At 33.8% G+C, this 16,378-nt stretch overlaps 3 protein-coding genes across 7 annotated transcripts in view; 2 read left to right on the forward strand and 1 right to left on the reverse strand.

The window, feature by feature from the left end:
* Positions 1-8,043: 8,043 nt before the first annotated feature.
* LOC132695828 (protein DEK-like) lies at positions 8,044-13,416 on the forward strand. Its single transcript, XM_060660338.1, has 9 exons — positions 8,044-8,173; positions 8,427-8,945; positions 9,616-9,849; positions 9,906-10,074; positions 10,146-10,211; positions 11,171-11,352; positions 11,505-11,747; positions 11,814-11,966; positions 12,252-13,416. Exons 1-9 carry the CDS (start codon positions 8,120-8,122, stop codon positions 12,264-12,266), a joined length of 1,635 nt encoding a protein of 544 aa, XP_060516321.1. The 5' UTR covers positions 8,044-8,119; the 3' UTR covers positions 12,267-13,416.
* Positions 13,417-13,654: 238 nt separating this feature from the next.
* On the reverse strand, positions 13,655-14,310 carry LOC132702105 (small ribosomal subunit protein uS10). Its single transcript, XM_060670539.1, has 2 exons — positions 14,163-14,310; positions 13,655-14,063 (listed from the first exon to the last, which is right to left on the reverse strand). The coding sequence occupies exons 1-2, from the start codon at positions 14,163-14,165 to the stop codon at positions 13,701-13,703; spliced, it is 366 nt and encodes a 121-aa protein (XP_060526522.1). The 5' UTR covers positions 14,166-14,310; the 3' UTR covers positions 13,655-13,700.
* A 610-nt stretch (positions 14,311-14,920) lies between these two features.
* Positions 14,921-16,378, forward strand: part of LOC132708413 (protein 4.1 homolog) — a 32,406-nt gene continuing 30,948 nt past the window's right edge. For 2 of the 5 annotated variants that reach the window (XM_060680741.1, XM_060680745.1), the window contains exon 1: positions 14,937-15,300. The gene's annotated coding sequence lies outside the window, so the exon portion shown is untranslated. Of the gene's footprint in view, positions 15,301-16,378 lie in introns of all 5 variants that reach the window. The other 3 variants (XM_060680743.1, XM_060680742.1, XM_060680744.1) reach the window with 3 other exon arrangements.

Raw genomic sequence — 16,378 nt, forward strand, 5'->3', positions numbered from 1 at the left:
TTCTTCTTATTTGCCTTTCCTTAACATGGGCACGTGAACCAAGGACATTTGCCCATTTCCGACTACCGTCAAGGAATGCTCCTACAAGTCCACACAATTTTTAAATAGGGCAGTTACATTACTCTCCATGCACAATAAAGTCTATTTTAAAGTGTCACTATGTAGTCTCAAATTTATGCACACAAGTCTATTTACAAGCGTATATCACATGCACTAATAAAGTTACATACAGCCTTGGCATCGCGTTCCAAATTATTCACAAAAAATAGGAGAGGGAACATGGGAATTAATCAGGTCTCTATAAAGGGATTGAGAGTATTTCCGATGCTTCACACAATCAAAAAATATGTGATTAAGGTCTCCTACTTCTCCGCATTCACATAAGTTATTTGCCTTTACGTTTATCCTGCATAGGTGTACCGGATAACAGCAGTGATTACTTCTTATTCAGCACATAGTAGTAATTTCTTTTCTGGTGAGATGCAATCCATGAAACCAGAATTTAACCGGAGAATTCTCGTGGAAGCTGGTATAAATCCTACCTTTGTAGGAACCCATTCTTCTCCAATTTAAAGACCAGGAAATCCATAGATTATTTTTAACAACTCTAAAAAACTCAGTAAAATCATGTTTTAATTCCAATTAGACATTCTCTCTAGCTTGGTTGGCCACCCTATCCACAATTTCATTATTTCTAATACCGGAGTGGCTAGGAACCCAACAAAGAGAGATTCGAAAACTTCTCTGAGCCAGGACTTTCAACCTATGTTTAACATCTAGGAAAATACCACTCGATTTAGCATTGAACTTTGTAGAATTCAGACTTTGGAGGGCACTCTTAGAATCAGAGACTATTACAGCTCTAACTAAATTATATGTATGTATCAAGTGAAATGCATGCTTAATTGCCACCATTTCAGCCATACAAATATTAAAAAAACGGTTCAACTCCCATCCTGACTTAATGTTAAGATGGGGGATATAAACTCCTATTCCCACCCTATCATCCTCCTTAGAGGCATCGGTAAAAACAAATGCATAATTTGAAGGCCACTTCTGTTCACACATCTCCCGAAAAACCTGTTCATTAGGAAAATTCTTAGAAAACCCCGAATCTACAAAATGCACAGAATGAATCTGGGAATCAATATCAACCTGAAAACAGGGGAAAACATTATACGAGTCAATGTGACTCAGATAAGGTGAAATCAAATCAAATGCCTCAATCAAAGGGGGCACATACTTATTGCGAAAAAAAAAAATTATATTGCATTCGTACATATAGTTAGCATACGTTAATTGTCCAACGTGCCGAGCCAATCAGAACGCGGCGGCTAGTTTTCACTATGGCGCCAAATTCAAATCGAGGTGTTTTAAAGTTGGCATCCGCATAGCGCTCTTTACTTTCTCGACAGATTGGAGAACGCATTTCGCATACGTATGATCGCTTGTTGTTAATCATTGACCAAGTAAACTTTGGTTAATGTGTTAATTCTATTTAAAGTTTATAAAATAAAATTGACAATGTCTTTATACTGCTTTTATTTGTATTTTGAGTGTAAATTGACATAAAATATGACAATAAAATTTGTTTACATCTTATATCATACAATTATTATTTATTAATTAAAATCTATGCAATAAATAAAACACTGATTAAAGTATGCAATTATCTAAAAAATAAAATATTATATGAAAATGAAAGGTTTATAAATAGTTATATTATTTTTTATTAGGATAATATGTTTGCTTCTCAATTTTTCTTTTTTCGAATTTTAATTTTTTCAAACCTGTCGCCTATCTTCAAATGCAATAGTGTCTACATGGAGAATGGGCTTCGTTTCCTGAATAAAATGGGTAACATCAGTTAACGTACCCTGAATGTTGATGGCTCATCAATATGCAAATCATTCCTCTCTTCATCATCGGAGCTTACAGTATCTAAAACAGACTCGCATCTCTGCTCAAACATTGCTACAGCTTGTATATGTTTACAAATAACAGTTTTAACAGCATTTTCTGGACATTTACAGCGATAATTATGTAAACATATTTTACATTTGTTGCAATATCCAGTTCTGCATTCTACATCACATGCCTCATTATAGGGTACAAAATAATGTTTATTACTTACTGCACCAGATTGCACCTTAAAATTACTATTACTTGAAACGGTTACCTTATCAACCATCTCTTCTGCTTTCTTATGAGCTTCTAGGGTAATTTTATGTTGGTAGCTATTGGCATTTGATGAATATAAAATTATTGTCATTTATTTTATCTGCTTCCATCATTACCTTGAATATTCCAATTTTTGATAACATGCCATGTACAAAGAAGTCTTCTAGGTTTCTGGTTTGTACCCATCACTTGGCACCAAGCATTGTAGTATTTTGGGTCATCATCACTCATTATGTATAAGCCTTTACTGTTTCCCCTAGTCTAACCTGTAAAGCACTAAAAAATATTTGTTGAATTGCTTGATCTAATCTATTAGAAAATAAAAATGCAACAGGAAAACCAATATTATTCTCATCTTTAACCAATAATATAGTTAAATCCAGATTTTTCTTGTTTGTTCGATGTGTTCTATCTATACAAATTACTTGACTAAAAGCTGGAAGTTTTGTCTCCATAATACCGTACATATACAAAATTGCAAAATCTCCATCATTTAACCCAGAAAAACTCTCACCTACAATGAAAGCAAATCTCTACCACCTTCACCATAAAGCAAATTACCAAGGAATTTATATTGCTTTTAACACACACTAAAAGTTAAGCAGAATAACTCAATAATATATACAAAACTTTAACCAACCTAAATTTATCCACACCCAACTTAAATATCTAATTAATATAACACTACTCATACCATTTTTTTGTGCAAAAGTAATATACAATGCTTTTCCTACATTTTAAATAATAATAATTGTACTTACCACTTTTCTTGCTTGCAACTTTTAGTGCTACTGCTATCATGTCATCTGCATCTCTCCTCTTAACACAATTTTAAATTTCCTGATTAAGTATGCCAAATCTCCTCTCGTGACAAGGTTTATTCTGTGCAAATGATCATTTTGAATTATTCGTGAATCTACAATTATTCTATTATTTGAAACTCCTCCAATTAGTTTTTTGACAATAGTCTCCTGTTCAGTTTTTGATAACCACTTGGTCTTTAGTTCATCAATGTGTCCTACATGTTTTTCGACAAACTTTACGTCACAAATCCTAATAAAATATAGTTAATCTGTAGATAACAATAATATTATAATATTATTTATACCTCAGTTAAAATGTTAACTACAATTCTTGAAGGACATGTCCCCCTCCAGTTTTCACACTTCGTTTTTTAGCTGAGCTGACAAATCCTTAAAAAATATGAGACATTATATGCCTACTCACATATTAGTAAACACACAACCTTTTTAATTACTTCTGTTACACTCATAAAATATTTTTTCTTGACTGTGTTGATATTTTTTTTGTGTACGGCAAGCGTAATTTACTTCCCTATTCTCTTGGGTCCTCCAAACCGAAAACTCTTCAAAATTCCTAAAATGCAAAGTAGATTCATTAATAGTTAAGCTATGAAAAGGATTTAAATGTTTAATTAAGTCTGTATGAAGTAAAAAAGAAATAGTCCTGTCTGTGCATATTGGGCATAAAATATGATGCATTCTTTCAGATCTAGATCCCTCTTGACCAGAGTGTTTTGCCCGTATATGTCGGTTTTTGGTCGATATATTTGAAAATTCCATCTCACAAAATTGGCAAGTCAAGTTATTTCTAAAAAATTAAAAATTAAATTACAAGACAACATAACATAACCTACAAATATCAAATTAAAGCAATAAACTTGCCTTTCAAGCTCCATTTTAAAGGCAAACTGCCTGAAATAAATATCAATAATTAATTACAAAAAATATAGGTCGCTTATTAATTATTCATTCTTATTTTTTAATATATTTTTTATTATAATATCTATAGTAAAGTCTACTGGCGGACTCATCAAAAATGACGGTATAATTTTTACAATAAATAAATATCAACACTTTGAATCCTTAATAGAAGAAGATTTAAGCCAACCTTACAGCCGCATTAAAATTGCAATTTTTCTTTTTTCTAATAAATCTTTTAGCCATTGTAATAATTTTATTTACAAACAAGTCGAAATTAACGAAAAGAAGCGACTTTTATGAACCCTGGAATACTACATGCATATTATCAATAAACTGAAAATCCAACCTCAATCCAAACCCCCAGGCCAATTAGCAATTAGCAGCAGATACCTGCATCCAGAATTGTTGCAGGCTAAAAAACTACCAGCTGCACATATCGTTATGTCAAGGCAAACAATGTTTCTTCTTAGTCGTTTGCTCGGTTTCGAGCATCGTGAGTTCATAGATTGCTTTCTGTGGTGAGCTTCCATTCCTGTCTGTTTTCTGCCATCCTGAATGACTGGCAGAGGTTTTTGCCGGTAAGGTTCTTTATAAGATCCGTGTATCTTGTGGGCGACCTTCCTCTTGATCTTTTGCCGTGTACCGTTCCTTCCAGTGTGAGTCTTTCAAGGCCATTTCTTCTAACCACATGACCGAAGAATTTTGCAATTTTCTCTGCGACAACGATGCTCAATCTCTTCCTAAATCCAAGTTGTTGTAGGATGGATTGGTTGGTTCTTCTCTCGGTCCAGGACACTCTCAGCATTCGTTGCCAGCAAAACATTTCAAATGCATCTATCTTCCTTTTATCATTCATTTTCAGCGTCCAGCATTCTGATCCATAGAGAAAGACTGAGAACACTAAACTTTTGACCAATCTTATTTTAGTGTTAAGGGATATTTGATGGCTTTTCCACACTATAGTTAGTTTGGTCATGGATTCTTTCGCTATGGCAGTTCTTCTTTTTATTTCTTCGCTAGATCCGCCCATGTTCGATATTGTGGTGCCAAGATATATGAAGGTATCAACTGTCTCGATGTTATTTATCTGTTTTACTTCAGGTCTGTTGTTATTTTGGCGATCAATTATCATTATTTTGGTTTTCTTCTTATTTATTTGTAGACCCACTTCGTTGCTCGTCGCTTCAACTCTACGTATGAGACTGATCAATTCTTCTTCTGACGCAGCGATTAGTGTCGTATCATCGGCGTAGCGTAGGTTACAGATTTTGATGCCATCAATGGTGATTCCTCCCTGCCATTCATCGAGCGCCTTCCTCATAATCCACTCGCCATAAATATTAAAGAGTAGTGGGCTTAGTATGCAGCCCTGTCTGACCCCTTTACCCACTCTAAATGGGTTGGTTAGTTCTCCATCTACTCTGACATAGGCTGTATTGTTGTCGTATAACTTTTGAATTAACGATATTAGATGGCCAGGTGTGCCCATTTCATTTAGAATCGTCCATAAGTTTTGCCATCGTACACAATCGAAAGCTTTAGAGTAATCTATGAAGCATAAGTAGGTAGGCACATTGAATTCTCTTGATTTTTCAATTATTTGTCGAAGGTTTAGTATCTGCTCTCTAGTTCCGCGTCCCGGGACAAAGCCGGCTTGCTCTGGTGGTAGTTGTGGAAGTAGGAAAGGCTTTATACGTTCTGATATTATGTGTAACATGACCTTGCTAGCGTGTGAGATTAGAGCTATTGTCCTATAATTATCGCAGATGTCCTTCGGTCCCTTCTTGTGTATTGGCACATAGACCGATTTCGTCCAATCATCGGGCCAAGTATCGGTGTCCCATATCATTTGACAGATCCTATGAAACAATTCCACTCCTGTTTCCTCAAGTGCAGTTAGCATTTCAGCAACAATGCCGTCCTCTCCAGGCGACTTGTTGGACTTCAGCTTGGTAATTGCTGTCCTTACTTCTTCTTTCAGTATGGGAGGTTCTTTTCCATTGTATGTGCTTTTTTCTGTGTCATTGTTTGAGTTTGCAGTGTCTTCCATTAATTTTTCGCAGTAGTCCTTCCATCTTTCCTTTATCTCTGCTTTGTCTGTTATTAATTTACCAGCTTCGGATCTTATCGCCCAGGATTTTGAGTTGAACGTGCGTGTAATGTGCTTGATTTTGTTAAACAGGTCTTTTGATTCGTTGTTGTGCGAATGTTGCTCAGCTTCGGCGCATATATCGTTTAGGTACTTGTTTTTGTCTTTTCTACACTGGTGTTTGATATCTTGGTTGAGCCTGCTATATTGTTCTCTATCTTCATGTCTGTGTAAGCCCGTGGCCTTGAGTTGTTTCAGCGATTCAATCTTCTTCCAGGTTTCTTCTGCAATCCATGCTTTCCTCTTCTGTTTCACAGAAGCTTCAGTTTGTGATGCCACTTTTAGCAGTGCAGTTTTTGTTTTGTTCCACAATGAGTTAGAGTCATCGTCTGATTGCGTATGTGAATTTATTTTGGAGATTTCTGCTTTAGCCTTTGATCTGAAATTTTCATTATGTTTAAGGCCCGACCAATTCCTAAAGGTTTTATTAGGCTGCGATCTGCTTAATTTTATGCGGAGCTCTGCTGCGAGAAACTGATGGTCACTGTGACAGTCCTTTCCTGGGTAAGTCCTGGTATTCCTTACTGAAGTCCTCCATCTGGATTTTACTAGGATGTAGTCTATCTGGTTTTTATGTAGGCCTCCAGGTGAGGTCCAGGTGTATAGTCGTCTTGGATGATGTTCGTACCCCGTGTTTGTGATGAAAAAGTTGTTCTCAGTGCAGAATTGCAGCAGTCTTTCTCCTCTAACATTTCTTTTTCCCAGACCGTATTTGCCGATAATTTTGTTTAGATGTTCATCTCCAGGTTCTCTTCCAACTTTGGCATTATAGTCGCCTATTAGCATCGTGATTTCTCGATTTGGTAGAGTCTCTAGTAGCTGTTCTAATTGGGCGTAGCATTCTTCTACCTCATCATCTGGTGCTTCGCTGGTTGGAAAATACACTTGTACAATATTCAGCTTCACAGGACGCGCGTTAAATCTGATCAAGATGATTCTATCATTGATTGCTCTGTATTCTGTTATGGAGTTTTCAAGTGTCCTGTTTATTACTATGGCCACGCCGTTTCTAGATGTGTCCTCGTTGCCTGAATAAAAAACGATGTTATTGTTTCTGGATATGAAGTGTCCTGAGCCCTTCCAATGCGTTTCTGCTAAGCCCACTATGCTATGACTGCTTATTTCTTTCTCTACTATGGCGAACTTTCCGGCTTCTAGCAGTCCGCGAACGTTCCAGGTGGCTATCTTTAAACTTTTCCATATGTTCATTCCAGTAGCCCGTTTTCCATGTGATGCCTGGTTTCCTACACGCACATGGCCAGTCGCCCATTTCACACCACTAGGCCCGGACCCTGAGTGGCGCCAATTGCTAGTTGGATCGCTCGGCAATACACATCCCGTAATACTCATCAAATCATCAATATCATGAATTTTCCTGGGGGGATATATGACGCAGTGGGGCCCCTGGTCCTTCTGCGTGGTCCTGAGATAAGCATTTCCTCCTATCTCGTTGGTACGGTTATCCCGCCGGTACTCGGTCGCCAGAGCCTCGTCTGTTATCTAGCAGGGTGCACCGGGTGATATATTTACCACCGCTCGAGCAGGTGAGGTTGGCATTAGGGCTGGCTTTTATTTGGACCGTCTTGCCATCACCCCTTACACCCCAAAAACAATGCAAACAATGTTTACGAATTACTTATATGTATAGTTGATTGGCTTCTCGACGATTTTATTCAATATTAACCTTTGTGTACGAAAGTAAAATTTTAGACCAGACGAGACGAAATGAATTTATAATTAATTTACTTATTTCATTTAAATCATTGGTTTAGTTTAAAATCCTCAAACTTAGCATGACACAACAAATGAAATTGTGCTCCGCTTATTAACCAAAATAGGATTTGATTTCTGATTAAGAGTAAAAAAATAAGGATTCAGGTTAGTGATTTTAACAAATACAAGCCAGTTTCAATTTAATAGATTTTTTTACCTAGGGAAGTTTTCGAGGAAATCAAATAGTTTTTGCTAGCTGTTAAATTAGAAACACCACTTCAAATACTGTGGTCTAAAAGAATGTCCGTGATCACTGCCCGTTTGTAGAGACGCGAGACGCGGTATATGGTACATGACATTTGCGATGTCTAGCGAAGGTGATTCTGCTAAAAGTGCGTTATCAACCGTAAGTAAATTTCACTTTTTAATAATTTTTGGGAGTAAGTATCACTTTTTTTTTCTTTATTTGGTTTCCAACTGAACCAGTATTGAACTTCTCTAGTAACATTATAATAAGAATCGTGTTTGTTGAGCATCCTTCAATATGGCGGTTGTTGTTGAAAAAGCGGGAAACAACGTTTTTTACAAAAAATATATCTCCTAAAATTTGAAAATATTTGTTTGATAAGTGGTTGTTAATAAATAAAATTAATATTTAGGCCAATGAAAAAAGCGGCACTGACAACCTAACTGATTCATCACAAGACTCCACAGACACCAAACAAAATGCTGTTAAGGAAACAACAGAAAAGGATATAGAATTGCAGGAACAAGAGAAACCTAAGGAAGCGACTACTGAGGAGGAATCAGAACAAGATTCTGAAAAGGACTGTCTACCAGATAAAAGGGAAGACCCCCAAAATGAAGATAAAAAGCCAGCCAAAAACGAGTTGAAAGAAGATAAATCTCAGAATGATGTTGATGGTATAAAAAATGAAGAAGTTAAAAAAGAAGAGAAAGGAAAGGATGTTAAACCTAAAGAGGAAAAAAATGAAAACAGTGATAAAGAAGATGAGGAAGCAGAAGAAGATGAGGAAGAAGATGAGAGTGAAGAAGACACTAAACCAAAAAAAAAGAAGGGTGTGCCTTTGTTGGACCAACCATTAGAGACATCTGGGAAACGAGAACGCAAGAATGTCCAAAGATTTGAAGAGGAGTATAAAAAGGAATCAAAAGAGGTAGAGTGCACCTTAGTATATATTTTTGTATTTCTTTTAATGTTCTGAAATTTAATAGATATAAATACTTACATTGCTAGTCTGAAGTTCCTTGTTTTACAACATTGTTTTCTTAGATTTTTTAAAGACTGTTTTGCATGATTGACAGGTTATACAATAAAATAATAAGTGAACATACTTTGGATTGGTAAAGAACGTTTATTGTTTTGTATAGTTTATTCTTCTAGACTTTAGTTATCATGTTTAAATGGTAATAGTGACCTTTAACATTGAGTGCAACAATATTATCTGTGGTATCCAAATAATTGAAATACTTGAGAGCTTCTAAATAATATAACACATAAATATAAAAATTAAAGCTATTAGTAAAAATATTATTTTATCCATAATTTTTTTTCTTGCCTTGAAATGCATTTATTATAATAAAGGTCAAATCAGTAATGTTATTTATAAGGCCAGAAAAAGATATGGTTGCCCTTTTCTCACTTTCTAATTTTTTTAATTCAGTTTATCTCTTTCTCGGCCATCGCACCAGCAGTTTTATCTCTCAATTGATATAAATAAGAGAACTCAAATTGCATTATGAAACAAGTATAGATAAAAATTATTTGTTTCTGACACTATGTGATTTATTTTGTTAATAATTCATAATGTGATGCGAATGTTTTAGACTAAAACTGAATTTGAAGAAGGCTCAGGCATTCCACTTGGTGAAATACCTCGTGTTGAAGCTTGTATCACTCGCTTCAGAAATGACGATTTAAAAGTTTTGCACCGGATATTGTTTAAAACAATTGGAAAGTCTAATACCTTGAAGAAGAATATTAAAAGGTTTAATGGGTTTTCCTTTAAAAAGGATTCTGAAGAGCACAAAAAAAAAATTGCACTTCTGCAAAAGTTGGAAGTAAGTTTATTATTCCTAAGTTATAAGTTAATAATTATTGGAAAATAAAATTTTAGGCTAAAAGTTTAAAGATCGTCTGTGAACAGCTGGACCTTGCCAAAGCAGGCACTAAAGATGAAATTGTTGAGAGAATCGTGGACTTTTTATTAGAGCCTAAAGATTCTGGCAAGCCATTAGGAGGTGGAAGACCTAAAAGAGCATCAGCTGTCCGAGCAAACAACCGAGGTACATTTTTTCTAGAATAATTCTCAATATATGTGTGCATTTCTAATTTGTTATATTAATTTCCCCTTTAGGTTATTCGTCACATGATGATTACTCAAGTGATGATAAACATTCCTCTAGGGTCAGAAGAGATAAAGGTAAATCACACCTTGCAGTGATATTTAAAAAAAAAACCGCCCTGTACGCTTGCTCTTTGTTTTTAAATGTAGTTCTTTTTAAGTTAATGTTTGCTTATTAACTTTCTGTTTTGCATTTATGTTGCGGTTAAGTACTTTATTAGCAAGAGGTCAAATAAAGAATAATTATGGATAGAGACTCGTTTTATCCACTATAAGTAAGTTTTTTAATTTTTTTAGTTTTTATACAGATCAGTATTCCAAGTTTCAACCAGATAGTACTAAATAAAATTGTATTTTACTTAGGTTGGTAAAAATAAATTCCTTATTTTTATGTCTACCAGTTTTTGAGATAGGATATATTTTTTGGGTGTTAATTAAATTTTTGTTAACTTTAAATAATTTAAAAAATCATGAGGATTACTTTCAAGTAATTTGATATATTCAGTCACATTTTTTAATCCCAGTTTTCCATCTGGTTTTACTATTTAAAATAAATATAAATAATTCTTAAAATAAATATTCAAAAACCAAAATGAGACATGCATATGAACATAAGATTTTCTGTAATTGCCTGAATTGATTGATAAGATTACAATAATTTTTATTTGCCGTTTAGAGAAAATGCAAATTTTGCTAATCATTCTTTGTATCAACTTTAGAATGATGAGGTATAATGTCAAAAATAATTTAAATTAGCAAAAGTTGTAAAAATGTCTTTTTTTAAACTGTAGCACACTTGCTTATTTGTTTTAATTCTAAGTATAGGTTGGTGATCTGTGAGAAAATATTATTTCTATAGATTAAGTTGGTTGCTGAGAAAGTTGGCTACCTAAGGAGGCAAAGAAGTATCTTACTGTTGGTGGTGTTTTGCATTGACTAATTGAATTTAAATTTTTTCCGCATGTTGCTTTGAATGAGTTTTTTTAAACTCACAAGTATGCATTAATACACTCTTCATTTTTTCGCGTTTTATTTAGGAAAGAGAGCTAGCCTAAAGGAACAAAGTTCGAGCGATGAGGAGTTTCAACCTGGGGATGTCTCCGACGGGAGCGAAGATAAACCGAGAACTGTAAACAAACGCAAGAGGGGCCGCGCCAAAAAAGGTTCATCTGATGAAGATGAAGCTAGCATGAGTGGAGCCACTTCCGATGAGAGTGATGTATGTTTTTTTGTTTTATTATTTTTAAATTATTCATTGAATTATCTTGCAATCTATCCAGCTTTGTACAATCTAGAATCTGAGTATTTGTGTTATGGATTTATGCTTTTGATGGTTACTAATTTCACCTTTCCACTTATTATATTTTTTAGGATGAACCTAAGACCAAGAAAAGAAAGAATACTAAAGTGAACAATAAAGCAAAACCTAAAACGCCAGGTCGTGGAAGGGGTCGCCCTGCTAAAGCCACACCCCGCAAGCCTACCAGAGGGCGTCGCGCTAAGGATAGTTCAGAGGATGAAGAAGAAAATGAGAAAATGGACATTGATGAAGGCAGCTCTTCAGAGGATGAACCTTTAGCTAAGAAAAAAACTAAAAATGCAGAACCACCAACTGTAAGTTTTTCCTGATCTTAGGGGACAAAATTAAGTTTACAAAAGATATTTTTTTATTACTTGTAGGACGAGGAAATAAAATCGTTTATTAAAAGCATATTAGAAGGAGCCAACCTGGAGGAGATCACAATGAAGACTGTTTGTCAGCGAGTGTATGATCATTACCCGGATTTTGATCTCACGAATAAAAAGAAATTTATCAAATCAACAGTGAAATCTGTAAGTATATCTTCAATTACAGAATTGATGAATTTTTGACTGATGATTGTAGTTTCACCAAATACTTTAACTTTTGGTAGGCACAAACATTATCAGCAATTTAATGCTACAATGTTTATTTCATTTTGCTGGTTTTTTAATTATTCATAGTTATCAAAACACCCACGTAAAAAATTGCCTGTGGTCATTGCTTATGTTTTGAAAGTTTTTTATTTTTTTAGTTATGCTCTATTATATTCTTTACAGGTTAATATAAAAAACGCATTATATATAATTTTTTTTCAGTTAATATCAACGTGAACTTGTGACCCTTGGCAACTTAAGCAACATTGTTAAACATCTCACCTATATGTTTAAGTACAAATGTGTTTTGTTCAATTTGTTTACTTAAAATCTATAAAGCATCTGTTAAGGGTGACATTTTATATAACAAACTGTATACGGGGTATCTCAAATTTGAGTGCTCATCATTTAGATGTCACCAGATGTTAAAAGTCAATAACATTCAGCTGCCCAACGGGATGTTCATTTAACTGTCACGGTCTCGACAACTCAATGATGAGGCTCAAATTTGGGACACACTGTAGACAAGGTTGCCAACTTTCTTTCTACAATAAAAAGGAACAGAGTACACTTGGGTTGCATCATGTAGCATTAACTAGAGTTTGTTTGTAGATATTTAAGAGGCATCAAATAAATCTTTAAATCTAGCACAGATTTCATTTATTGCAATAGCCATGAATATATTTTGTAAATTTAAAATTTTTATATAGAAACTTGTCGTCTACCCTTTTCCTAAGGGAGTCATTTTTATTGTTTGCAGTCACAAAAGTTAAAAATCCATAACTTGGTTTATTTTGGTATATATCAATATGATATTATAGTATATTACCAACTTAAGTAAATCCAGCTTCCATATCTTAATTTTTCTAATCTAAATCTTTTTCGCATCCACATAACAAGGTTTATTTTTCACATGTAACAAAAATTAGCTTTTCATCCCTAAAAAGGATTGCATTTTCCACAAGGTAGTAGCTATCAATATAAAGCGACCACTTTTTTTTTTGTGAAATAGTGTTGGTTTAATTTTCTGTACTAAAGGTCCTGAGTTACATTTTACCAGGTTATAATAAAATTTAGCCATTTTTGTATTGTAACTTTCTATTTGTTGGTTCAGTTTTTTGTCTGCATTTATGAAATTCTGTATAACTTTTATTATAGTGTAATAAAGAGTATTTATGTTTTATACGAGATGAAAAAATGTATTACTGTATTATTTTGTATAATGCATGTATAGTGTATATTGTGTTAGATTCTAAAGATTGATATATTTATATCTTGAAAAAACCTGTTTTGGACTTATACAATTATTTCTTTCTACTTGTGTATATTTTTGATATAATTGATACACAAAACGGAAAAATCGTAATATATTTTCATAATATCTAAAGAGTGTTTTCAATATTATGAAAGGTCTATGAGTTTAAAATTAGAAAGGCTTACTCTCAAATCTTCTATGCTATGGTAGACTTAGAATTACTGTAATAGAATTGTATTCATTTTAAAATACAATTTTTATTATCACTATTGTTTTATTTTTTATTATTTTCAAAATTGCTAAATACTCTATTATTCTGTTCTGATCAGGATGTAAAAGTGGGTAGCTCATAATCACAAAAAATAACATATTTGTCATTCTGTAAACTTTATTTTCTTAAAAATAGAAAAATAAAATTAGGCATCGGCAATGGTAACCTCTACTTCCACACCAGGTTCAATGTTGATTGAGGTTATCTGCTTAACAATTTCTGATGGAGAATGCAAGTCAATAACTCTCTTGTGAATTCTCATCTGAAATCGGTCCCAAGTCTTGGATCCTTCACCACATGGTGTTTTACGAGTTGTGATACGAAGCACCTTTGTTGGCATGCGAACTGGCCCCTTCACTCTCAATTTTTGTTTTTTAGCCGCATCAATGAGATCTGAACATACCTTCTCCAATGACCTAACATTGCGAGATGTCAGAGTTATTCTGATGTGATGAATTGGGGCAACTTCCTGACCGGGTTTTTCTGGATTCACTTCTTTCGTGGTAGCCTAAAACGCATAATATCCAGTAATAGATATTTCAAAAGTATTTGTATATTTAAGTCATATTGAGAAGAAAAAGAAATTTCCATCTTAACGTTCACTAACCATTTTTATTCTCAAATCTTGGCTTTCTGGTCGAGATAATCAAATTTATCTATTAATTTGATCAGCGCTGAACCAGAACCCACTTTCCACGACAACGTGCTAACACCAAAAGAAATTTGAAACAGGTTAACCATCATAGAACAATAATTAACCATAGATCCATATACCTACGAAAGAACCTAATGAGCAAAAGCAAAAGAGGATAGATAAAATTGCTAGCCGACCGAAAGGGGATATGAGACGTATCACGTGCCACACATTCGGTAATAAAAACTTACCTTTAAAGCCAAATTTATTGCATCAAAAGTGAAAATAACCGTATCACAAGGCTAGTATAATTAGACTATATATACAAAATATCGTTTTGAACTCTCAGCATCGAAGTAGATAGGTGACGTCATTGTTCGCGCTAAACTTGCGGAAATAAGTGCCGATGTAACTAACTATTTTCTTTGGTTTACCGTTCCCAGGAGTTCCATTTCGTTATCATTCACCAAAATCTTTCATTTCTATCTGGATAGAAAAAAAATAAAAGTAAACTTTACCAGACCCTATGTTTAGTTCGCTGCTATTAGTAAACAAAACAGAAATTTTTTTGCCGCATCCAATATTCAATTATATAATAAAATAATTCCAATAACAATTTACATGCCGAATTCAGTGACTTGGTCCAATCGTTTTTAGAATAAATGATATCAATAACGAAATAGTGACCGAATTGCTATGTATATCCGTGACGTAATTCTTTAAATGCCTGTCTCTCATGCGACGCCGTCCATATTGAATTCCTCCGCGTCGTCAGGGTTATAAAAAATAGTACCACAATAATTACTAACTTGGTGCCCTTATGTTCAAAAAATGTTAATAGTTTTGAAATTTTAGTTAAGTGCAACAAAACTATTTTTTTCTGTATGTTATAAAATTAATGGGTAATGAAAAACAAGAAATTGTTACATTTTTCAGGTTAGAGTGGAGCGTACGCTTACTGACACATACAACATACAACTCTTCATTTTGTCGCTGTCGCCACAAGTATTAAGTGTTTAGCTGCGAGAGGTAGTTGTTTATGGTTGTCGCCCATCCCAGTTCCACCGTAAATGATTGTGTCGAATTTCTGCTGAATTCGTTTTTAGTTAAGGTAAATCATAACCATAAATTGATAGTAAAGAATTTGGCATTAATGATTTAAATCAATTTTTGGGCAGTATTTTCTAATTGGTGAAAAATAACTGAAAACTGAATCACACTGCCCAAGTGTAACAGTTTGCTTTAACTGCAAACATGTTTTTGTTTTGATAAAATTGTGTGGCTTGCGCGTTTTTGCGAGGGTTTTTGCGTTACATACTATGTGTATTTTATTGTTTGCTGAAAAAATTTTGTTTCTTAACTTTAACTTTAATGTTTTTTTAACTTTCTATATTCGTTTTCGTTAGTATTTTAGGCGAAACCGTACATTACGCTTTATGCTTTCTGTCTCTATTTGATAATAACAATTTGGCTGAGATGTGATTCTAAAAATATCTTAATTTCAAATAATTGTCTTTCAGATTGCTTCTATTTAGATGATTTAAAAACATTGCTATAACAGCTTTTACTTGTTGCAAGCTGTTTGTCAACATAGCTCTTATTAATTAGCTGCAATTATACGTCCTGCATTCCGTAGAAAAGGATTTTTGACTTTTCCGAACAGAAATAATTACTAAAACTAATCATATAAGATTCATTTGAGTAAATTTGATGAAAAACAAATGATAAACTGTTTTTATATTTACTGACTGTAAATTGTAATTCTACCAACATGATAGGTAGCGACAATTTTCCTACAAATTAGTCAATAAATAAGTGAAAATAGCCCGAACAAGATTTGCGTATTTTTGTGTAAATAAAAGGTTATTAGGTACTTTGATTGTAGGTACATTTTACCTGTACTATGCATGGTTTTACTAGGGGTTGCATTACCACTTATAATAACTAATAATAAATAAATTTGAAATAATAGTATTGATGACGGCCAAAAGTACACCACTACCCCTCGACCGGTAGATTTCTGTCAATTTGTCATACATATAGTACAGCATATTTTTCTAATGTTTGTAATATTTACCACAAGTTTACTCGATATTTTTTATGGAATATAGAATATTTAATATCACGAATATCTTTTAAATAGCGAGTATAGCGTATTTTATACAAGGATCGTTTACTATCGCATTAAG

The sequence above is a fragment of the Cylas formicarius genome, unplaced genomic scaffold, assembly GCF_029955315.1.
Source record: "Cylas formicarius isolate icCylForm1 unplaced genomic scaffold, icCylForm1.1 PGA_scaffold_10__41_contigs__length_53128322, whole genome shotgun sequence".
Lineage (NCBI taxonomy): Eukaryota > Metazoa > Arthropoda > Insecta > Coleoptera > Brentidae > Cylas > Cylas formicarius.

Excerpts from the sequence above, each read along its gene's own strand:
- LOC132695828 (XM_060660338.1), top strand. The coding sequence starts at position 8,120 with ATGACATTTGCGATGTCTAGCGAAGGTGATTCTGCTAAAAGTGCGTTA. Across the intron at positions 10,212-11,170 it reads TAGGGTCAGAAGAGATAAAG|GAAAGAGAGCTAGCCTAAAG; the intron begins GTAAATCACACC and ends CGTTTTATTTAG. Across the intron at positions 11,748-11,813 it reads AAAATGCAGAACCACCAACT|GACGAGGAAATAAAATCGTT; the intron begins GTAAGTTTTTCC and ends TATTACTTGTAG.